Source organism: Hetaerina americana, unplaced genomic scaffold, assembly GCF_022747635.1.
Source record: "Hetaerina americana unplaced genomic scaffold, ioHetAmer1.1.p SCAF_4, whole genome shotgun sequence".
NCBI classification, from domain to species: domain Eukaryota; kingdom Metazoa; phylum Arthropoda; class Insecta; order Odonata; family Calopterygidae; genus Hetaerina; species Hetaerina americana.
Genome location: NW_027286985.1, coordinates 3,423,292 through 3,448,846, shown reverse-complemented (window position 1 = coordinate 3,448,846; position 25,555 = coordinate 3,423,292). Strand labels below are relative to the sequence as shown.

The 25,555-nt window shown below is 33.6% G+C and overlaps 1 protein-coding gene across 1 annotated transcript in view; it reads left to right on the top strand.

The window, feature by feature from the left end:
* baz (par-3 family cell polarity regulator) overlaps window positions 1-25,555 on the top strand; it is a 482,958-nt gene that overhangs the window by 439,723 nt on the left and 17,680 nt on the right. The window contains exons 12-24 of the mRNA XM_071590062.1: window positions 134-430; window positions 3,713-3,769; window positions 9,515-9,617; window positions 10,182-10,313; window positions 10,659-10,844; window positions 13,708-13,926; window positions 14,044-14,129; window positions 14,525-14,775; window positions 17,951-18,031; window positions 18,806-18,937; window positions 19,404-19,501; window positions 19,717-19,836; window positions 25,369-25,457. Of these exons, the coding sequence (XP_071446163.1) occupies window positions 134-430; window positions 3,713-3,769; window positions 9,515-9,617; window positions 10,182-10,313; window positions 10,659-10,844; window positions 13,708-13,926; window positions 14,044-14,129; window positions 14,525-14,775; window positions 17,951-18,031; window positions 18,806-18,937; window positions 19,404-19,501; window positions 19,717-19,836; window positions 25,369-25,457 (1,851 nt within the window). The remainder of the gene's footprint in view (window positions 1-133; window positions 431-3,712; window positions 3,770-9,514; window positions 9,618-10,181; window positions 10,314-10,658; window positions 10,845-13,707; window positions 13,927-14,043; window positions 14,130-14,524; window positions 14,776-17,950; window positions 18,032-18,805; window positions 18,938-19,403; window positions 19,502-19,716; window positions 19,837-25,368; window positions 25,458-25,555) is intronic.

Genomic DNA, 25,555 nt, shown 5'->3' with positions numbered 1-25,555 from the left:
AACGATATTGGGTTTTTCGACAGTATTATATGGTCATGCATACTTGAAGTTGAGGTGGTAAATTCCATTTACTTTGAGGACCAAGAGAAGTTATATGTTTAAAAATGAATTCCATTGCATTGGCTGATTTCAGGGGGCTGCAGTGGAGGACGGTAGACTAAAGCCGGGAGACCGTCTGTTAGAAGTCAATGGAGTGGAAATGACGGGGAAGTCACAATCAGAAGCTGTAGCAGTGCTGCGAAATGCTCCCCAAGGAAGTAAGGTGCTTCTGGTCGTATCTCGTCAGCAGGCAGAGAGGGTGTCTCCGACAGGTGCGGCCTCATCCCCCGCCTCAAATGAAGCCGAGAGTAGTGGAGAATCGGGGACTTCAAGAGAGGAGATCAAGAATGTCTCCAATCGAAGTTCCAGTCCGCAACTCCCTAGGAAATTGGTAAATATATTGTTCATAGGGTTGAATAGGGCTGGTCAAAACTGAAATAGAATCAAAATGTTTGGGCATTTGTTTTCTCTTACAAGAGATCGTAGGTGTTAAGGTGATCAAGAATTTTGATATGATTGTGAATGATTATTAAGCATATTGATAATGAATTGGGTGTAATATGATTCTAAGAAAGAAGCATTACAGAAAACTGTAATACCATTCAGCTATAAAATCACATTAGGTATATATGAATTATCATATCTGCATTTATTTTTGGTTACAGCTGAATTTGGAATGGTTGTGGATTTTCTCTAGTACTTAAAGAGAGATTTGGTATGCATTTTTGACTCATTGTAGCCAAGTTACTTTGTTTTCCTGGGCAGATATTTTGTTCATGACAACTACTTGGTGGAGATCAGGAAATTTTTTTTGCGGTTTTAATAATGAATGTTAAGTTGGGAGAAGTTAGAAAAAAGTGGGCGATTTGTGTATAGCAGTATGTAGAGAATGGAAAGAGTGGTGTCATGGCCAAAATTTTCGTGAGAGGAAGTGGTATGCTGTGAATTTTGCTTTGTTCCACCTCCCTTTAAGTGTGGTCTCCTTGTGTTGCCATGTGCTTACCATTTTAAATGGCCCTGCTTGCTTACCCCTGGCATAACTAAGAAGAAGTGGGTTCAACCACCAGTTACGACCAAGTATTCCCTCCACTATGTTACCTCCTGCCCATATTCTTCTTTGAAGTTTTTGTTTGGAGCTTTCATCTTGGCTTGAAGGATACTGCAAATAATTCAGACATTTTGAGGTATTTAGTTACTCCAGTGGTGCTTAATTTTTGTCATGTGTCATTTGCTTTGATAAAATGTTTTGCAGCTTCATAAAAAGTGTGTTGAAGCTTTTCTTTACCTTTGCATTTGTTCAGTCGAATAGGTATTTTAACTTATTGCCATTGACTTAAAACAATGGTAATTTACATTTTGAATAAGTACTAACCTTGGTTGGATCTTGGAATATATCATATATTGAATAACATGAAGTTGAAAAGGAACAAGTTCCATGAAATAGAATAGCTAAGATTATATGAATTCAAATTGTAAAATAAACAACTGAGCAGATAGTCATCCAAGCACCTCAAATTTCAAATAAAAGATATACGAGAATGGTCATAATCGAAACTAGAAAGAAAAATTTAATACAATCCAAGTATTTTTCTACATCAAATAATGAATCTGAATCCTCCTTTGTTTTGTTTCAATTTTTAGTCCACAGTCACATTTTATTTAGTGTTTGACTTGATAATTTAATGATAAATATGTGATGATATAAGGCATCCAATAGTAATTCATTCATTCTCCCTTATCAAAAATTTACTTTTTAAGTAATTAAATAAAAAGAATGATTGTTTTTGAGCCCCAAATGCTATTAGCTCTTAATTACATCACATTATTGTTCATTCCTTTTCACTTTGACTTGGTCTCAGACAATATTAAGGGCGATGTGCAATCATAATTACCATGAAATACAATATGTTCTTCATACATCATACACTTCATACATCATGAATTTTCTATTACATGTTAATTCATTATTATCTCATTTAATTTGGGAAAAGAAGCTAAATTGTCAAATATGAATGGGAGAGAATAATGACGCTCAATGAAAACAAGAGCGAGAATGTTCAGCAAAGCTGCCAGATTTAGAAAAATTAGTAAATTGATATGAATCAGTTGAGTTTTGGTTGGTTTCATAAGGTCATAATGAAGCATTGTCAATCAGGTTCTCTTAGTCACAGTACAATTATGTTTGAGATGGATGCGTGATATCCATTGATTTGAAATGCCTGGATGAAAAAACTCATCTAGCCATTTCTCTATCTAGATGTACCCATTTTGGAGTAATCCGGAAGAATGGTGGTTATTCAAAGGATGTAGTGTCACCAGTCCTCTTTCAGGCATTCCGTTGTAGCCTAGGCTGAACACCTCTGTGTCTCTTGCATAAAAAATATGAAAACTAATTTTATAGCTTAGCAGTTAAAATTAAGAGCTTACTTGCTCAATGTATGCTTACCTTATCAAATTTTTACTGATTGTGCATTGAAATTGAACAAAAAGAGGTAACTACATTCCACCGTCATTGCAATACAAGGTAGAGGTTCAGGACACTTGTAAACCAAACTAGATTCAGTGTTTTATGATTACATTAAAGAATATGATTCAAATCTGTTACCCATAGATTAAATAGGGATTGACAGAATCCCCATATCCTGACTCCATCTTTAATCCAAACTTTTTTTATAGTTGTAATAGAAGAGTTAAATATTGCTTTGTTATATTTTGAAGAATCTGAGAAACATAGTGAAATAATGGAAAATATTAGCAATATATTGAATCTCCTGAAGTTTTCGTCTTTATTTGCTTGTTGATTTCCTGTGATGTTTCAACATGGTTTAAGTTAGTTGTATTATATAGTTTGCATTTTGTGCAGTTTATGCTATAAGATTTTGGAAAATAATATCAGTCATTCAAAGAATAATTTGTTTAATTGCTGCTTTATTTTTGAAACTTGGTACTTGAATTGTTAATATGAATTTGGTAGACTGACTTCTTGGAATACATCTATCTCAGTTTATTTACTTATTACTTCATTTAATTAGATTAAAATGGCATGAATAGTTAGAACCCATTATTTTCAGTATACTTGTCACTGTGATTTTCACAATTTTACAAAGAGCATGATTAAAATGGGTAACTACTTACTGGGTAACCAATTCAGTTACTTTTAATGTGTGAAGTATATTTGTGAGATGGTTTTATCTATTATTGTAGTTAATTTCACAGTAAAAAGTCTGCACCAGTGAAATGCTCTGTGCCCCTTCTTTTAATTAATTAACTGAAATTAGTATACTTTGTACAAGAATTACTATTTTGTGCATTTTGCTGTCACAATAGTGTCTGCACAAAAAAGTGCTGTAAGCAATTAAATTGTTGATAATAGGACTTTTATTTTTGTGAAATTATATTAATTTGAATTATTATCCTTGAATCAAGTTGCAGATAGTCTGACTAGCAATTATGTAGGTGACTTAGTTTGGTGACCAGCTGGAATGAAACGTATTGGCTGTAAATTTAATTTGCATGTTTATATTACATAAGCTTTGTTTTGGTTTGTAAGTACTGTGATTTTGTTTGCAAAAGGTTGAAGGCATGTATTTGGTTAATTTATTTTGGGAATTTTATACAGCTGTTTTGCATTAATCGTCTGGTAAAATTTGCTAATGTGCTATTCTGCCTGTAGGGGTCTCCTGTACCTGCTGGCACGAGTCCAGACGAGAGGAAGACACATATTAATGAGGTTCTCATATTACTTTCTTTGTGTTTTATGTTGTGTCAAATCGTGCATGCTGGGTTGAGGTGTAAAATTTTGTAGATACTATTCCTTGTTGATTGTATTTTTGTGACTTGAAGGTTCAGGGAAAAAAGTCCCAAAATCAGAGAAACTGGAATATGGAGTAAGAGGAAGAGGGTGAAGCTATAGTGGCAAACAGTTTCATTTCCCCTTGAGTGTCAGCTTTAAGTGCATTGTTATTTGAGTGCTGTACTGCGATGGGCATGTGTGGGGTGTCTAGCAACTGGGAAACTAGGAGTATGCCAGTAATTTGAAAGGAGCCAGGGAAACCTGGGAATTGAACAGGAACTTGCTCAACAATCAGAGATATGGGAGAGATTAGAATATTTGACATGAGAAAAATAATTTGTTAAGTATTAGAAAAGTATTTAAGTATAATTTGTTAGACTGCAGATGGTTTTTCTGTGGCACCCAAGTGTAGTGTTACGTTGGCTAGTGTATGATGCTTGCTTGAAAACTGCATAGGTCTGATTTGCCTGCTGGAAGTGCTGTTAGTAGTGGAATCATGTGTGAAAGATATTATGTGTAGATGGTGCAGGATTACAGCAAGTGGTATTTGGGTGAATCATCATTTTAATTCTCAACTTAAGTCTGGAGAGAGAGTATTTTTCATTATTCAACAACGATTTGAAATGTTTAAATTGTTGATGGGGAGGAAATACATCAATGGTTTTGTTGCGTATCTGTATGTTATTTTAGGTAAATGGCAAGCTGGTTACATGGCTCATGCCTCGTATGAAATTCAGTGATTATTTTGGGTGGGGTTTTGGGATAAAATAATTCAGGGTCCACAAATTGGTACTGTAATTTGTCCATAAAAACTAGGAATTACTACCTACTACCTTGATCAAAAAGTTCCCGGAATAACCACCGTGTGGCGCTCCCATCGTTCTGATTTGAGTTCTGTTTTTTTTGTTAAATTGGTACATCTGTTGTTGATATTCCCTTTAAATCTTAGCGTCATAACTTGACATTTGCAAAAGTTACGGTCGGTTTTCGGTATGTCCATCAGTGCTTCCTGCGATTTTTCCATTACTTCCTCTCGGCTGCTAAAACGCGTTCCCCGTAATGGTTTTTTAACTCGATTGAACAGAAAGAAGTCACAGGGAGCCAAATCAGGTGAATTCGGTGGCTGTTGGATGGTATTTGTTGCATTTTTCGTCAAAAAATTACGAATAATGATAGCACTGTGCGACGGTGGTGCAAAATCCACGAGTTTTCTGCCCACATTTCTGGTCTCTTTCGGCGAATTGCTTCACGCAAACGTCTCATAACGCCCAAATAATACTCTTTGTTTACTGTCTGGCCTTCTGGCAAAAATTCATGATGCACTACACCGTTGTAATCCATGAAAACCGTCAGCATTGCCTTCTTTTTTGACTGAAAACGACGTGGTTTTTTTGGTCTCGGCTCATTTGGTGAACGCCATTCACTTGCCTGATGTCTGGATTGCGTGTCGTACTCATAAACCCACGTCTCGTCTCCAGTAATGATCCTTTTGATGAATGTGGGATCGGATTCAGCCTCGCAAATCATGTCTTTTGCGACGTCAACACGGTCTCTTTTTTGCATGAAATTGAGGTCTTTTGGCACCAACATTGCTGCTACACGACGGAAACCCAAATCATTAACCACAATGTCTTGGGCGGATCCATAGGCAATGTTCAAGTCCTCCGCTATTTCTCTGATGGTTAATTTGCGGTTATTGACCAACATTTCTTTTACTTTATCAATTTTTTCACCGACTTTCGATGTCGATGGTCTGCCACTGCGTTCATCATCTTCGATTGACTCACGACCACTTCTGAACCGCTCGTGCCGCTGGTAAACGACCGTTTTTTTTAGAGAATCGTTGCCGAAACACTTTTCCAACATTTCCAACGTCCGTGCGCCACTAAATCCGTTTTTTACGCAAAATTTAATACAAGTTCGTTGTTGCAAATTTAAATCCATTTCTGCAATTGTAAAAAATCGCCAACACACACAGAGATAGATGTACTCTTGGCTACGTAACTTTTGCAAATGTCAAGTTATGACACTAAGATTTAAAGGAAATATCAACAACAGATGTACCAATTTAACAAAAAAAACAGAACTCAAATCGGAACGATGGGAGCGCCACACGGTGGTTATTCCGGGAACTTTTTGTTCAAGGTAGTATGTTTGAAAAAACTAGGAATTTGCCCAAGCACTACGGAAAAAATTTTGGAAAAAGCCAAGTATTTATCTGTGCCATTGTGCTAGACACCCCATGTAGGCTCATCGTTTCTTTCCCATTTTATGATCATGACTCTAGTGTCACAAGAACTCTTAGATTCTCATTCAAAACTTTACTACTCCTCTGGATAGTTTGCTGCATGAGGTAAGTGACGGGCTTTTTATCCAGGGCACATGTTCATGATAATGCTTCACTTGTTTCCCCTTGAGAACACCTTGCCCTTTGGAGAGTGGAAATCTTGTGAGCTAGGAAATTGCAACCCAAATTTTTCCCCACCCTTCATCACAAAGATAGTTTCAAAAGGGTATAACATTTTTAGATAATGATTTGTTTACCATGTGCATATATTTTCCTCACGAAGTGAATACTTAATTTCCTTGTAAATAAACTTCACAACTTCTTGCAAACCCTAAAAAATTCCTTACATTCCTTATTGTAGTCAGCTTAGAACTGGATCACTTTTAAAATTATTTCAATATATTCTGTGAACTTTTATGAATTTGTAGTTAATTTCTTGAGAAAAATCAGCCTTTTGAGAGCTTTCATTGATGTAAATCATTATCTTGTAACTCCTTTAAGGATGTGATTTCTTTTCCTTCGCTTCCGGAAAGTAGAACCATGTTTTTTGATTGATTTGGCAGAACTGTATACAAGCCAATTAAATGGCACTGCTGGGTTTATTGAATGGTGGACATGTTGGCCAACCCAAACGATATGCTTGAACCCTTGCTGGAACTTGGATACATAGGGGTTTATATCCTAGCAAAGGAAGCTTCAAAGCGACATTTACGCCCAACTCATTGGGTTAACATGAATTAAAACATTTGCAGTTAGAAAAAATGCTCACCTATGAATCCAATTAAATTATGAAAATTTGTTCTTCAATTTTCAAATGAACTATGTGATAAGCTGAATAATGCAAATCTTAGGACACTATAATAATGAAATAAGTTTAATAAAGCTATGAAAGCTCATAGTAGCAGGACCGTCTAAAGAGAGATTTAGCGTAGTAAACATTGATTATTTTAGCTAAAAGTGTACCCAAATCCATCATGAAACAAAAATAACTACATCTGTGTAAGAAGATAGGTTTCAAATTTTACTCCAGGATTTTAATTTTACTGTAACTGTATACATGCTCATGACATAACTCTCTTTCTCTCTTCTAATATATAGCTGATTTCATTTCAGCCATTTGAATGCTGAGTGTTATTTTCACTATCAGATCTTTCATCATTTTCAGTTATGGCATTCAAGAATCATATTTCTAGAATGCTGCCAATTGCAGTTTACTCTATTGCTCCATTTTTCACAGAATATATCATTCTTGGAATGCTTACCATCAAAACATGATTCAACTGATTAAATTAAATACATTAATTAAATCCTTGACACACGGACTATACTTTGAGAAATTTTAACTCATGTATTCAACAGATATTTCACTATGCAAGCACTGTACATTTACGTTCATCATGATTTTATATTAATTTATGTTCAACTTAGCTGAGCAATTTTTACATTTGGAGCATATCTGTCAGCTTGTCTCTAGGGTGACGATAAGCCACTCTTGGCCTGCCATTTCGTTTCCCCGTAACTGAATCAACAGAGTTTGCATAACACAAGGGCCCTAGATGGAAAAAAAGTCTATGACCTTTTCGGTTAAGGGGGGATCAGCTGGTATAAGTGTTGTATGCAAAGGAAAAGTACTCAGGGGGCCTCTGTTGTAAACTGAGCTGGGGATTTGGCAGTTTTCCTAGGTGGTGGAAGCTTAACAATAAAACCCTGGGTGCTAAAAGTGTAAGCTACTGGAAAATAGGGCATTGTTTATAGTTTAAAAGGATTGAAATAGGAGTAATTTTTTTGTTGGTAACTAACCATGTGTGTGCAATTTGAAAATTATGTATGCATATTTGGCAGAATTGTATAAATTTAATGTGGTATTCCTCAAAATAAATTTAGTTAAATTTAAAAAAATGTCTTTGCAGTCTCCTTATTTTTGCAGTTTGCATCAGGTATCGCTGGAGTAAATTTTGAGTTTCTTTTAGTATTCAAAGAAAATATTTGCATTCATGTGTAATTTTCTGCTCATTAGTCAGCCATCCGCTGTGTTTGTGGCTTGATCTCTGAATATTTGATCAGCTTTAAATGTGTCTAATGCATACATTTATAAATGTTTTCTGTTGTACATTTTTGGAAAAGAAGGTATATTGTTGATGATGTATCAGTCATAAATAGAAATTCAATATTGTGTCTTGTGGAAATCATCCTAATGGCAATGGAAACAAGTTTTATAAATTGTGAATTCAGTGTTTTACATTATAAGAATTAGTTGATCAATCAAACTGATTTACAAGCATATTTATTTGTGCATCTCATATTTTAAATATTAAATGTTAGTATACTTCAGATCAAGAAGAAAAAAACTGTGTATTAATGTCAGACATCATTTTTATGTCTGCCTGTACGTACTTCTTTATTTCATGAGGAGTGTATATGCCTGACAAAATAGCTATGTGGTGTAGGTACCTCTGCATGCTACAAAGCCATACACTGCATTTTCTGGCATATAAATCAACCTAATTAAAATCTTTTGGTGACATAAATGAGTGGCTCTAGGTTCATGAGTAGTTGCATACTTATAATATAAGCCATCCTATCAGCTTTCCCTTAAAATATAATTCTTCACAGGAAAAATTGCCCTCTGCTAATAAAGATCAAAATTGATTTTTATTGATATTTTCTTGGGAGTAATGAAATATTATCAGTTTTAGCTGTTCGTTTTGAGTTTAAATTTGGCAATGCATTTGCATTCAAGCAAAAAATTAATTTGGAATCTCAAACCTTAATATGGAACTCTTCAAGCAAAGGAATGAAATTAAATGTCATCCAAATATGTCTGTAAGTATTTGAGTACATATTTTTATTCCTAGTACAATATTATTCCATAGAAAAGTATTAGTCTGATTGTTGATTGATGTTTCAGTCCCATGCCATTGGTATTCTTATTAGGACAATAATAGACTTGACATATTGATGAAAAGTGTTCAAATCAAGAGCAAACAAATTTCCTGGGCTAACACGTACGTGATATTAACGCTTGGGGCATGGGGATATGCCCATTTTACTTGGCAATAGAAACCAGCCAGTTGGTGAAGCACATCTCATCAGGTGCCCATGGGGCGTTGGCCATTGTAGTTTAAAAATATCCAATTCCAACATATGGACCAAGAATGGAGGTTTGAAAGTCTGTGGACAATAAATGTGGACCTCCTATTTTTTTGTCTTTTCTAAAGTTCAAAGGTTGACTGATATGCCAGCATATGTGGTAGTGCACTATTAAATGTCACTAGAGCTAGAAGAGCCTCATGGCTGAAAATGACCTTGTGGGATATTGATAATTCATGTTAATAAATATAATTTTCTAGCTTTTGTAAATTATCTCTAATGAATTTTTCGTATTAAATCTTCAGCCACCTGAAAAAGTTAATGATGACAGTCTGCTATTTCCATGGAAACAACGTGAAATAATTACTTTCGATATTCCTGTCCATGATACTGAAAAGGCTGGACTAGGTAAGATAAAAAAACCAAAATGACTCTTTCCATGGTGGGCATTTTCAATATATATTCGGGCTTGTATCTAGTGTATATTTATTTTGAAGTACTTGATCCCTTAATGATCTGTATGAATTCCAAATTCCTAATATATAGGCTTCTTCTTAAAGGAAAATATTTAAAAAAAATTTTAATTCTATGCAAAGTTTCAAATAGGATTTGGAGAATTGATCTAGATGAAATGTGGAATGTGGTGGACATAGTGTTTTTAATGAGTATTTTCATAAATTTATGCTTTTGGAGATAGGGATTAAATATTATCTTTTTGATATATATGTGCTATAATCTCTTTAATCAGGGATATTCTTTATGATTGTGTGCTCTGATGTATGCCACCTTTGGTTTTGCCTGCTGCACATTATTACCAAGCAAAGGTAATATAAGAAAAACATTTTTTGCCATAAGTCTTTTTTTTTTTTAAGAAAAAGTTCTAGGTCCTTCATGAATTTTTAATGTTTGTGTACATTGATGAATATGCGATAGTGGCTAATTATAATGATTTTATTGTTTCTGAAACTCTAGGTGTCAGTGTGAAAGGAAAGACAACATGCAATGATAGTGGTCGTCCTGTAGACCTGGGAATCTTTGTGAAGAGTGTCATCCATGGTGGTGCAGCTTCGAGAGATGGTCGCCTTCGCACTAATGATCAGCTTGGTAATCTTTTTCTTAATATATTGTACTTATTATTTCTTATTGTTTTGAAATTTTTTCTTTTGTGGGAGTGAATGTTTGATATTTTAAAATTCCAAAAACTCAAATTTAAGCCCTTTTTAGTTGGCCTTATGAATTTTAATTTTTTCTAATTTTGTTTCTTATATTGGCATATGTCTTGTGAATATTCATTATTTTTGGCTGCTTAATTTTTAAAATGTGTCATGCGAATCAATAATTAATTTTCGTTCAGGAAAAGTGAGATTTTATTTTATTAGTGGCATTATCCTGCTTAATTAGGTGATTTGTTTGATTTTCTAGAAATAAGTTGCATTTTTGTTTCCATAGTTGATGTGAATGGTGTGTCACTGCTTGGATGCTCAAATTCAGATGCCATGGAGACCCTTAGACGAGTGATGATGATGAGTGATGGGCCCAAACCTGGAGTAATCACTCTCACAGTTGCTCGTAGGGTTCCAACTGCTGGGGAATCTGGAAGGGATTCTGTATCTAGTCTTCTCACCAACTCTTCTGGTAAATAAAATCTTTTAGATCAAGCTCATGGGGTTTTAGTACTTTCATTGTAGATGGCATTTTGTACACGATTTTCCCCTGGTTATGATTTCATGAGAGCTAATGGTTTTTTTGACGGAAGTCATGAATGCATGTTAGCCAATAATGCAGCCAGACAGCTTTGGTGTACATAGAGGCAGTGCCCAAGATGTAATCATTTCATTTTTGACCAAATCAGAAATTTAAGAGTTAAATGACTATGATTAAATAATAACAGGCTCACATCTTGACAGCTTGTTTAAAGCTTTTTGCCTTATTTAACAATTGCTTTTCACACGTAACTGTGGAATGTTACCTGCCAAGGATATAGTGTGCATGGATTTATACTTGTCAGTTATTTGACATTCTTGCATTACTGTACATATTATAATTTTGAAACTTTTTAGAAGCTTCATCACCATTAATAATGAAATGATTGTTTCAATTTTAGCAGATTAAATAGAGTATTATGATGATTCACTAACTGAAATTTATGCTGGAATGCATGCAAACTTGTTCAATGTCCAATCCGTTTGACAGAAAACTGCCTTTATTTTTTATAACAATAATAATATTTATTTATCCCATGTCAACATTTACATGAATAAGATAAGTAAAAGAAATAAATGTATGTAGGTATACTATGCATAATATATGAGTACAATGGTCACTGCAGTATATTATTGTTAAGATGCTCACAAATAGGTTGTTATTATGTATTATTATTATGTAATGTTTCCAGTAAGAATTTTATCAAGTTGAATTTCAGGGATGTGATACTGCTAACATGTTTAACAGACTGAGGAAGTTAAAAAGTCTCATGCATATCGCTTTCAGTCCATTGGCAGTATTTTCAGATTAATTAAAAAGAGATGCTAGTTATTTTTCCTTTTGAATTGTGTAATTATGAAATCTGAAATTTTTAGACATGAAGCAGAACAATTTTAAGGTCAAACATTGAGAAAAATGACATACAGTTGCCAATATTTCTTAAATTAATAGTTATAACTTAAGCCTAAAGCAGCACTTCAAAGTATTATGCCTAGGCATTGTGCTAAATTCTCTTGTAAACCAAATCAAACCACAGTTATCAAACAAAACATTAGTTTGATAGATGATTGTGGATCACACTTGGAGTACTTAGCCTGAGGGCATGTGAAATCCAAACATCAGAGTGGATTGGGGTCAGTTCCTTTTCCTGTGCTACCTATGATGTCCCAGGAAAATTAGGTACCTGAAAAATCACATAACTTGGGTGAAATTTAGGGCGTGCAGAGGCATCACGTAGTATTCAACTGGGGCCCTCTGGACTGTGCTCTTCTTGCTGGACTACATATAACCCCTTCCCCTGTGATGTGCAGAATAAAATTAGGAAATAGATATATTCAATTCAATTTTAATAATAATGGCAGGTTGCCTTGAGAAGAAGAGTAGGGATTGATTGCTTATCTCTGTTAAATCCAATTATTAAATGTCCTGCAATAAACAATCAACAAAGCAAGAAATCTTTTATATAATTTGTAAAGTATAATATCATAAAAGTGGATACTTCAAAGAAAAATGGAAAATACAATCTCATAAATACTCATTTGCTACAGATCTAGAGATTGCAAACAATTTTATGGCTGTTTAGATGGTTTAACTACCTGTACTTTTATTAACTATTTTGTTACTGTTATTTATAAATTATTAAGAAATTGAAATGAATTGAAAAAAGTAAGAACTATGGAAATAGCGATAGACTTTGAATTAAATTTTCATTTAAAAATTTTGAATGACACATACAAATATTCCAAGTTGATTCTTTGGATATGTCATAGTGTTGAAAAATGATTAATGTATTAAATGTGAGTTACCGTACATATTTTAACATTTTTATGAAAAATAATGCACATGAAGTATTCTGGTGGTTAGTATTTATGCAGATTGCAATATTACTCAGAACCATTGTATGAAACCCTAAAATACTCATAATATTAATAATAATAATAATAATAATAATATTATTTATTCGTCCAAGAGACGCAGTGCATAGTAAAAATACTGGCAAGTGCATAGGATTTGTCAAGTACAAGATTTACAAAAATAGAAATTATTACAAAAATAAGAAATATTACGAAATCAGAAAATGCTACAAATTTATAAATTAGGCCTCAGGTATTCTTTGACACTATAATAACACTTTTCAATGAGCAATTCTCGAACCATTTTCTTAAACACAGGTACACGTCCTTCTCTTTTTATACATTCTGGTAGATTATTATACAGTTTTATACTCATAGACTTGGGGCCATTTGTAGCCAAGGTTAAATTAGTTGAACTCGCATGTAGGTTGTAGTTTTGTCTCGTATTATATAAGTGGATGCTGTTATTAGTTTCAAAGTCAGCGCTATGCAATTTAACAAGTATTACACATTGATAAATATATACACAAGGTACAGTTAACAATTTTAACCTTTTAAAACCTTTTAAAAGGTGGCAGTACCATATCATGTATAAAGGTATTTCATTTTCATCAGGTGTTAAATACAAGGGTGGTCTGAAAAGTTTCTGGCCTCAAAAATTTCAGACAATTTCTGAAAAATATGTCTTGTATCTCTGTTAGGTTGGAAACGTATCAGACCACCCATGTACAGGTATATGCATTGGAAAGCCAGCATTATTTCTACTTGGCAGTAGTTTGAAAAACTGTATTTCTTTAGTACCTTTATGTTTCATTGGCATCAGTTTTGGAGTGACTAATTGGTGCACCAGTATTTTTAATGTATTAATAAATTCATTATTTTTCACATTCTGGTAATCTAAAATCCCCATAATTTTTCATTCCAATTCTCTTTCCCAAAAGGAACTGAAACGTTTGGTGCCAAATCAGAAAGTGAGTCTCACACTCCAGACCATTCTGGAGCGAGTGAAAACTCAGAAAATACTGTGATATTCCTACCATGCAACAATCAAGGAAGGAATCTAACAAATGGAAGTGGTAGAGATTTTGTTGATTCTCCAATTGAGGATAATTTGAATATGAAGTCGACTTATTCAGCTAAAGTTGAAGATAAAAATCTTGGTAAGGAATTAACCCCTTGATTTCTAATACAAAACATTTCATTACTTTGAATCGATTTTCATATGAATTTTGGTTGCTATGAAATGCCATAATGCTCATGTATTCTTTGAAATGCAGGTGATTTAGATCCAATGAATGCTAGAAATCCAGTAATTGACCGACTGACTGGGCAGAGTGCATTAAGGAATGAGAGCTATTATAGGGTAAGTCAGTGTATATAATATACATGTACATACATATGTCGTATATCATACTCACACTACTATGTATTTTAATGCCATGATTATCTTAAATTGGAGGTTTTCAAAGCTTCTTGTAATCTTGGCTGCAAGTTCTTAGAAATAACTGGTTTCTTCCTCTTCTGATGATTCTTCAGGTGAGAGGATGATGGATAGTTTCTTTAATTATTCTCAGCTAATCCCAAAAATGAGTAATGCAACTCCCAAAGAATTTTGTAAACTCAGTTGAACTTCTCTCATCTGGCACTTTAAACTACTAGCTAGAACCAAAAAATATAATTTCATCACATTACAAGGCTCTTTGAAATCCAAGTTATTTCAAACAATCTCTAGCTTTTGTGTTTTTTTTTCTTTTGAAGGCCACAAATGATACCTGGAATGCTACCATGTTAATGAATGGAGGGCCAGTGGAAAAGGTTCCTGGTGGGAGTCCAACAGTCAACTGCCCATCAGGAGACATGGTTCTCATCGAAGAAGAGTATGTCCCCTCACACCACCATCATAGCCAGCCTCATGGGCAGTCGCAGAATCAAAATAAGGCCCCACGTCATCAACTGCAAAACCATCATGGGCAATACAATCCAAATCAAGTGGCTACTGAAAAGGAACGGTAAGTTTTTCTAAGCCAAAAATGATAAATTTCTCACTGCACTTACGAACTTCTAATTAAAAATTGGTTGCATTCTTAGATTTTGCATTTTTGATAGTAGCTTCTTTAGCATGTCTCTTTAATTTCATAAATATTTTATATGTCCCCATAAATTTATGCCAGTTTTTGTTGGGTCCATCAAAGTAAGGCCACTTCATTGTTGTTTAATATTTATAGGTGTGGGTATAATTTTACCTCAAAGTATCATTGAAGTACGAACTGTATCTGTCCAAATACAGCCCTCCTCAATTTTGCACCAGCACCCAAATTTTACAACAACTTTCGAAAATCTCATGCTGAAGAGCTTTAGGTATCCACAAATAGCCTAGAATATTCTCTAATCACATTTTATTAATATTGTACAGGAAATAATAGTACTCATGCTGTTTAAATTTCCATGCCCTTATTCTAATTGTGCAAACTCGTAGGAGTCTGTAACTGCAGCCAACTGATCATCAATTATGGTTGATATTGTGATAGATTGTCGTAAGGCATAGGGACTCTTGGAGTAGAGAAAATAATTGCGTCATGTTTAATATCTAATAATAATTATCTATGAAGATTTCATGTTGCATTTTTGTATTAATAACCAGATGAGATTCAATACCAGATGAGGTTAATAACCAGATGAGAGCAAGAGCCCTTGCCATGTGATTGCTCATTTCATTGGATATAACTCAAAATTTTTGCTGGTGGAATTCAAACATTTAAACCTCACTATTCAATCTATTTGTCACTCAAGATCTGTATATTTTGTATCTATATGCAATTATAATGCATCCTAAGAATTATACACAGTAATTTAAATAATAGATATCAATTAAGAGGAGTATGAATGTTGCAAGAAAAAGTACTACTAAGTTACTATTTTTCTCAATGCCTGGAGAAACAAAAGAACTTTTCTAAGCCTCAAATTCAAGCCAACAGGGAATTCTTTTCATCGCTAATTAAGACTATAGATATCCCCATACATTTGATAAGTCCTTCCTTTTTTGTGATTTGCAATTGCTGATGATTGATGTCTTTAAAAACAATAGCATTAAATGACTCATTTTAATTATTTAATGCATGGAAGGTCCAGTTTAAGTATTCATGATTTCCATGTGAACCAATTCCAGTTGAGACTGTTCTTGAAGTAATCATGATGTAAATTTAGGACAACCTGCATTCACTTTGGATATACCGTCTCTCTATTTCAACTTCTAAATTTATTAAAATGTTCCAGCATTCCCTTGTTCATGTCATTTTGATTTACTGCTTGCCAGTTCACTGTTTGATTGCCCAGTCAAGTCTTATCTGTCTATAATGTGTTCCCATGTAGTGTTTTTTTTCTTTTATTCAAATGTACATATTAAACAGTGGCCTGCCATTATTTAGTGAACACAAATGCGCAAGAGTTTGGACGTAAAGTAGTGAGGTGTGGAGGAAATTGGGGAATGGGTGTTTTTGGGAGTGAAAATATTGAAATTTGGGAAGATTATAGCCACAGGTCTCAAAAGATATGATATCATTGATGATAGCATGGGAAGGTTTCCCAGTATCTCTGCATCAGCCCACCACCTGACTTCCATCCCATTAGAACTCTCCTATCAGAACATTACTGTCATAGAAACATTATTGGAATGTCATTAGAAACAATAAATTGGAAAATTGGTGGTGAGCACTCAGAAACTGCTTGGTGTAGGGTGTTCTTTTCAACATGATGACTCATACCCATCACAATGCTTAAAGATGAGGAATGCATAAAGTGAGACGATGGGACTGAGATTGAGGAGGAATTGTGGAGGAAGGTCAAATCTTCAAGGTGTTTAGTAAATGTCTGAGCAACCCCATTTAAGGTTTTGGATTTGCACTATCCATCTGGAAAACTTTTCCTGTGGTTTCTATCTCAGGTAGGCCTGCTTGGAAAAACATATAAATCAACAATAATCAAAGTATGCTTGGGACCCCATTGATTGAACCTTGTATTGACCTTCACTGTTTAATGCTTAATTTGCTAATATGCATTTTGCAGATTATTGAGGCATAATTCCTGATTCGTTTTTAAAAGTGAACTCTTACATTTTATCGTAGCTTTATTTTGTTCTCCCATGTTCGTCTTCATAGGCAAACATAATGTGGAAGATGAATGCCTCTGCATTATTCATAAATAAATGAACGAAACTATGATGTACCAGAGTATTTATATTTATATATATGTACATATATATATGTACAAAAATTCAAGGAATCAGTGAAACATTTGTATCGATGTTTTAGGTACAACAATGAGATTTAAGTACTTCATTAACTATTAAAAACATGGCAAGCAGAATCAGAATTAAATGAGATTAAATGATGTACCTGTAGCTAATTATTACAGTTGTGAAGTAGGAAGCACTAGTAGTAATTTTGTGCATTTTAATTTCAAGTGCAGTATCATCTTTATTAAATGCTTTATTAAGTTCTGAATCATTAAAATTGATAAACGTATAAATATTTATTATTAAGCTTTTGGGTAAAACTGTAGGATATGGAACTAGGGGATCGGAATTGGTGCGGTAGCTATCGTACTGGCTTTGCACCCAGAGGGCTCGGGTTCAAATCCCGGCAGTGTTGAATATTTTTCAGATGTATCTTGATCCCTACTTGAGGCGCTTTGTGGAGGGCATTTTGAGTGAGTACGCCGTCCATTGGATGGGATGTTAAGCTGCAAACCCCTTGGTGCCTTTAGTAAAGAGTAGGCTAATGCCGACGCCGGGTTTCTCTCCACCCTTCATCCTTTCCTGTCCATGCCCTATGGTGCAAATGACCTTAGCTGTCGGTCGCCTCCCCTAAATACTACCACTATGGTACTACATTCCTTTTTGTGCGCTTAAGAATTTTTCATAGTAGTTTTTATTTTTTCATGACAATTAGAACGTGCTGTGTGTATTCATTTGGATAGTCTTGATTGGATACTTTCTAAAGCAACAGGAATTGAAAGATGATTAAATATAAACATGTAAGTGACATTTCTACCATTGGTATGCATATTTGTATCAGTTTCTCAATTTCTTCTTGTGTCGCAAGGTTTCCTCTATGCAATTAGTATTTATCTTTGTAGTATCTACTCACAAACACTTATAATATTTCAATCAAATTCACTCACATGCAGACAAGAATTACCAACAAAAAGGCTTGGTGACCAACAGCATGCAAGTGGCCCAAATGGATCAGACATCACGTATGAAAGCCAGTGGGTATTACCATTTTTGTAGAAGAGTAACTATACTTATATCTCTTTTCCTAAATGGTTATTTTAATTATAAGACTATACTTGTAGATTGCATGCAACAATTATTATTCTTGGTGATGGTTCACTGTCCTCCAACCTTTAAAATTTAATTGAGACCTGTGAATTTTTACTGATATTGATTTTATAAAAGCATTCTCATTGCAAAAGAATTTTGTGTTTTATCAATCACCTGAAAAATGTTTTCTTTTACTATTTGAAAGAATTCTATCAGTTTTTCAAATACTTTTAAGTATTTACATAATTTTCATTTAATCACGTATTTTAAACTCACTAATTAATGGTTAAGCTAAGTTACATCAGTGACTTAATAACTGATAGTTGTATTTTCAATAATCTATATCAATACAAATTTTGTCTCCTTTAATCAATGCAATATTATTGAAGCAATTGCGAAGGAATTGAAAACAATTTTTTAAGGTTTATTTTGATCAAGAATACCTATAGATCAATTGTTTTTGGCCCAAATGGTATAAATTGTTTTCTAATGATTTTAGTGAAATTATTTCTATCTTTATGATGATACCAGTCAATTATTTACTCAAAACTTTTTCTGCCTACTATACTGCCTATTTGAAATTTGCTAATTTAGCCTTACAAAAATTTGGCAAACCTCTCAAAAAATTCAGTGCACTCCACCGCACATATTGTTGCATCTAATATGGAGTGTATCATTAAACCATTATCCCTTAACAGTACTTCCTTTATGCTATTAAGGACTTCTTTGGAAGAAGCTGATGCTGCTGGATTTTCAAGGGATGCTTTTGGAAGGCAAAGCATGTCTGAAAAGAGGCATGCCACGTTGGATGCAAAGAACACTGACACTTATCAGAGGAACAAACGCCTGAGGTAAATCTTTATTCTGATGCAAATGACCTACCGTGAGCACATTTTGCATTGACTGTATGAAACTGATTAAATTAAATTAAATAAAAGTAAATTTTTAAAGTGTCATGCTCAGAAAGTTTTCTGTTTTAATGACAGAAGTTTTGGGGAAACTCTTTAACTGTTTGTCACTTGATGTAATGTGGCAGCATTTGTAGTTTCCCCGAGAGCTGATGAGCACTCAGTGGTTTCACAAAATCTACATAAACTATGTAGGTATATGACACTTGGGAAGAAAATGTACTGCCATGTAATGATAAAGGTGTTAGCTTTGGACATGTTTACTGTCACTTGAAATGCAAACGTGTTCCCTGATGTTCATGTTTCTTATCTGTGCAGAATTAAACCTCGTACTGATGTAATCATTCAGGCTTTGAAAAATACTCTATAATAACCTAAGCTGATTCAAATACATGATTCTTTCTTGCAGGGAGGAGAGGGAGCGCCAACGTCAGATGCAAATGCAGCAACAGCAGATGAATGACCTCAAGAGAGCTGAGAAAGAGACACAAAGAGACTGTGCCGAAGGTAATGACCATGTCAATATTTGTGCTATTTTATGTTTGTGTTTTGTTAATCCTTCCTCTTTGTAATCTCTTCAAACTAACTCTGTGCAAACAGAATGTGAAATGAGTCCTAACATATGCATGACTCTCTTTTTTAAGTTTCCATCACATCATATCTTGTGCATTTTTATTCTTTTTTTTAACATTCGGAGGTATCGATTTCTGTGTGTGTATTAGGGATGCACGGGTACCAGAGAAGAGATCATTTTATTCCAAGAGACCAAGGAGTCGGAATGGCAAGAGCCAACTCAGCCGAGTCAATCATCAGCCTGACTAGGTCACATGCAGAATCAGATGGTATGTTGTGGCTCCTGTGTAGCATTTCAAAACAGGAGCTGGCATTCTACGCTGTTTTTGTGGAAAAGATAATTTGGGCTAATTATTGGCATAACTGCCATAAAGAGGATGGTCTACAATTAATTTTAGCAATTTTCAAAGATTTGTATGATCTGCTGTTTCAGCTTTTAGAAAATTGATGGTAGTCTAAAAAATGTAAAGGGATTTTGTACATTTTTAACTGTAAAAATTTAGTTTTTTTTTTAAGTGAGGGAAGTGCTGGTTAATCTGGTTTGTATGACAGCATTAATTGCATTCTTTGCATGTGAGAAATATTGCTTTATAACCCATTGGTAGAATGCATGTCTCTGCACAAAAAGTCACTTGAAGATGGACTGGCATGGTGGTTAGTTGAAAGCATAAGAATTAATTTTGTATTTGTCATATCCAGATGGTGCACGTTTTATCCAATTCATTCTCAGCTTTTTTCTTTTCATAGTTAAATCTTATGTTGACATTATGTGGATATCATAGTTTAAGGGATGTTAAATGGCTCTATTTATGAAAACTTTCTCTTCCAAAAGATGTATTTGAGTAGGTGTTTATTATGATGAGGTAGTTTGATATGATAAAAGGCATTCCTATAGATGACATAATATGTGAATGATTGTTTGTCTTATCAATAAATGACAATCAACAGTGACAATATCGACAATGATGGTGATTCTATTTCTAGAATCACCATCATTGACATGGCGATTTGGAATTTTTCTCGAGTTTTGTTTTCATCTTCAAGCTAATAACTTCTCATAAATTGCCTGAATCACTGCTCAAATAATGCACTGCATTTACAATGCATCTGATTTTCATTGACTCTAAAGTCTATTTTACACGTGCATAACAGGCTCTTTTAAGATGGATAATGTGTATTATCATTGAAGAGACAGAAAATAAGCATAATTGTATTTACCTCTGGGCATGTTTAGATTTATATTCAGCATTGACTGTATAATTAGATTCAATATATGTTGCAATTTATTTACTGAGTGGGTCATGGCGGATGATATTTGCTTATATGTAATCATCACTTGTTAAGAGCTTAATTTATCTAGGTATTATTTAAAGAAATAAGGATGGTGTGAAATATGACTTTGGAATCTACTTCGTAAATCCATATGTGCATGGCTCATAAAATGTACAGCATATCAATTTTAACTGATTTCAAATTTTCAAGTCCCGATGGGTGAACAAGTTGTTATTTGGGGTGATAAAATCCCAGACTGCACCAGAGTGACTAAAATTCAAATAAAAGTGCATTGGTCTCAAATTTAAATGAATAGTGAGTTAATTAGATTTCTGCTCACAAATTACATGCTTGTAAATCATGTATATTACACACATGTATTTTGTTCAGAAATCGAATAAATCTTTGTGTGCAGAAAACAACTCCAAGGGAGTTTAGTATTGGTGTCTCCATCCCACATTTACTCTGCAATGATCTGCAAGTGCACAGAATATAGTGAGTGTAAGGAATAACATATTTTTATCTTGGAGCTCATATCTATTGGTGTAGTATATTGAATTGATCTCAGTATAAAATGGCATTTGTGAAAATACATAATACACCTAAAAAACTAAGAGGCTGATTTAGAATAAATTTAAAGGAAATATAGACTCCTTTATAAAAGTGAAAGAAAACTTTCATAATCTCTCATAGGCGTAAGTGCTGCAATGCTACGTTTAACTAGGTGATTCTATTGCTATGAATGGGAAAGATTAAAAATTATCTTTAGAATAAATTTCTCTAGCTATAAAGGTGAGCATTTTTAGGGTTCAAACACAGGCATATTAAGAGAGGGGATGGATCATTTCAATTATTTTGTGACAAATTTAGTTTTCATTTGAGATGGAAAAATGTTTGCTAAATTACAGAATTAAAAAAATATCCTCACCAGATAATTGAGTGCAATATTCTCCTTGCTCCCTGAAAAAAACCTGATGAAATGTGGAAGAAAATGAATGTATAAATATACCCTGACAAAGTATATTTAATGCATTTCTGAAGTTCCACCTAACATGCATATTGTCTATTATGAGACTGCTTGAGACACTGCAAATGTCCTAACGGACAATCTACGTGTAATGCACGAAATATGAGACAAAAATGCATTATTAATACACATTGGTAAAATGTATTTTATACTTTTGGTGCTGGTTGGGATTTTCATGCCAAATTTCATTAATGTCAAAATATTGCCATTGCTGCCACAAAGCCTGTGAATGTTGAAATTTTTGCCACATTCGGGCAGAATCTGTCTGGCACTGCTGATAAAATATACTATATATAATGTGGAATCATAATGCTTTACGGAGTGGCTTTGTTTCTAATTAAAATATCAAAAATTATAGTTAATTTCATAAAAAAGCTGTCCTCATTACCACTCTCAATTGTTGAGATATGTTGTCAGATAGGCAATTCACATCAAACAAAGCGCTTTTATTTCAGAAGAGTAAAAGAAGTGTAAATTAGAAAATATTTCTTTCTACAGTTTTTCTCATAACCATTTATTAAAAGTGTACAAGTATCTCAAAGCAGATAAGTGTTATTAAAATTAAAAAACTTAAAATTGCATAGCAATTAATAATTTTAAGAATTATTTTGAAATCCTGGTGGTTTTATGTAGTTATTACTAGAGATATGAAATTCTCCTCAAGAAGTTCACTGCATGCCAATTCCACCTGTCCCCTGCACATTCATCCATACATTATGGCCACATTAACAATAATAATTGTTATAATAGTAAGTTTTAGTTCTCCAGATACAATGATTAGGTGATTTGTATCTTAAGCTATACATTTTTGAATTATAAATGTCTCCATTTGGCCATTTCTCCTCAGTCTGAGGCTCTGCCCCCTGGCATACTACCTAATGGGAATTGAAAAATACCTTTCAAACTTAGATTGACAGAAAATTACAATCGACTTGACCACTCATTAAAAAAATGTCTGCCAATCATATCAAATAACTATATACTATCACTTTAAATAACTATATCATTTTTATGATATAGTTATTTAAATTTCCCAAATATAGAGTTCTATGAAACATGTTTTGAGCTATCACTGTGGTCTTATAAATTCTGTAATTGGGTAATTATTAACATTTCATTCTGCACAAAAACCTCATATAAGCTATTTTCCCTCATTAATTTGATTTTTCAATATCAACCACGTTAACTATTGCTCTTGGTTGTAGTCACTCAATGCATACACCTTTTCTAGATGTATCCGTGTTGATATAGGTGCCTATAATAATTTTATTGAAGTCCATCATAATATTTAATGCTGGGGTTTGTCCTTGACCTACTCAGAATGATGAAGGTCATGGAGAGAAGATTCCCCATTGGAGAAATTCTATCAGGGTCATTGACTGCAATAAATAAAGCCACAAGCATTGCAAAGAGGATTAGGAATGCTCTCCCATTAGTTGAACAGAAAATTTGCTAAGCATGGTGAAGAGAGTGAAGGAGGAGGGATGTACTGCATAAGTGCTGATATTTGATGCATTTTTAACTGTTGTAAAGAATGGGCATTTGGCAGTTTTATTCCAAGGGGGTTTGTTATACTGAGATTTATAATAAGTTTTTTGAAAAAGAACACAATAGAGGAAGCTATTCATGAGGAAGAATGCAAACTTTGTAACTGAAGCAACCTATTTAACACTTATAACAAGATTTATCTAATCATCTAATGGGCAAGGAAAAAATTTGCTTTTATTCATATAGAAAACAGATATTCTTCCATTATGAATACATTATAAATATATGGTTACAATACAATAATGAAGAATTACTTTTTTTCTTAATCTGAATGCATTTAATTCAGCTTTATATGCAGTTGATTTTTGATGGTTAACTACAATTATAGACAAAATTTTGCTTTTGCTACTGTGAGTTCCTGAAAATTATAATTTTTAATTTAGTTAGCTAAAACAATTTGAATGTAGAATTGTATCCACTTCAATCCAATTAGTATGCATAATAGAACATTGGAAAATTTCAAGTAAAACTCCTGATGCCATCCAGGAAGGACTGGTATCAATGCTATGTCGGAACAGGAGTTTTCTTCTGTAGTAGGATTGGTAATAATATATTAAGATGGGTACTTTCTCTTTCTCTAATTTGATTTTTTGGATCATGACCTACATCCAAGTAAAGTTTGGATGGGCGGGGTCATTAAATAGCTTAATAGGTCTAATCTAGCTAAGCTCATGGAATGTCCCCATTCCTCTCTATGATAGGGCACTTTTATCCTCCTATCCCCTGCCATTGTCTGATTAGAAGGATGCTAATACCTCAGCAGTTGGCACCCCATAGTTAACCATAGATACTGATTTAGAGACATATAATGCTGCCTTTCACTAGAACATTAAGATTGGACCCTCCTTCAAGGCATTAATCTATTTTTTCTAAATATAAAACCTTAATTTATATTTAAAATTCTTACTTAATTTAAGGTGGTACATAATGTACTTCTGCACTCCCCTTCACAATGCAGCTAGTTGGAAATAATACTCTTTTATGTATATTAAGGGTGTTTTTATAGTATTGTCTGGTTATCCTATTCATATTTAATTTTTATAATTTTAAATTAGTGCACTACTTGCAATGCTTAACCAGTTTAATGCACAAAAATTAAATAATGTTGAGGTATGCATATGACAGCTATGCTTATGGGGCATTAAAAATTCCTATGCTAAAGAAGTGGTGTCTGTTACCTACATTTCATATCACATTTACCTTATGGACAATAAGTTTTCAATTATTTTTATATGCGTCTCTTAACAGTTCAAATAATGTTTGTTTTTCATTGCACTTAATTATTAAAAGGCACATTATGAATCATCAATTAACAATAGTTGCATTAGAATAAAAACTTCATCACTTTTTGAATCCAAGGCATTGATAATAGATTTCAATCACATGAAATGATTTTTTACTATTAGGTTAATGTATATTAGTGGTTGTTGGTCATTTTGAAGTTGTGTAAAACAATGAAATCTGTAAAGAGATGGTAAAATATTCGTTTATGCTTTTTCATAGTTGTTGCCTTTGTGGTGCATCGTCAAGTTGAAATTAGTGAGTTCTGGTGTTTGTCATCGCACTTAAAAAATGGTAAAAATAATGGGTAGCTTTAATAACTGGGGTAAGGAAGCTTACATTAGAAAATTTGGCAATGGACTTGAATTAATGTGCTCAAGGAAAGGAAAATTTTCCCAGTTGGTTTCTTTTGGAGAAACGACTTTTTTTAATAAAATGAAATAAAACAAAATGCTAATGCTTGTGCTATACAGTCTCAGAATAAGATTTCACATTTATTATTTTGAACTCAACTGTGCCTATGCAAATCAAGGAATGATTCATGAATAATACGATTTTAACCCATGCATTATGTTTATTTAGCAACTACAATATTTATATAAGTGTGCTGTTTAAAAGAATAATTTATTTGAAAAGGTTGATATTTATGCTGTTCTTTCTTCATAATTTGCAGGGAATGAACTTAGGAAGCATGACCTTGGACCCTCATTAGGAATGAAGAAGTCATCCAGTTTAGAATCCTTGCAAACAATGGTTCAAGAAGTATGTCAATTTTGATAATAACATGGGTTCTAATAATTTGTGTTACAATTTAGTTTATGCAATGTGTAATTCAAGTAACATTTCTATTTTCATATATT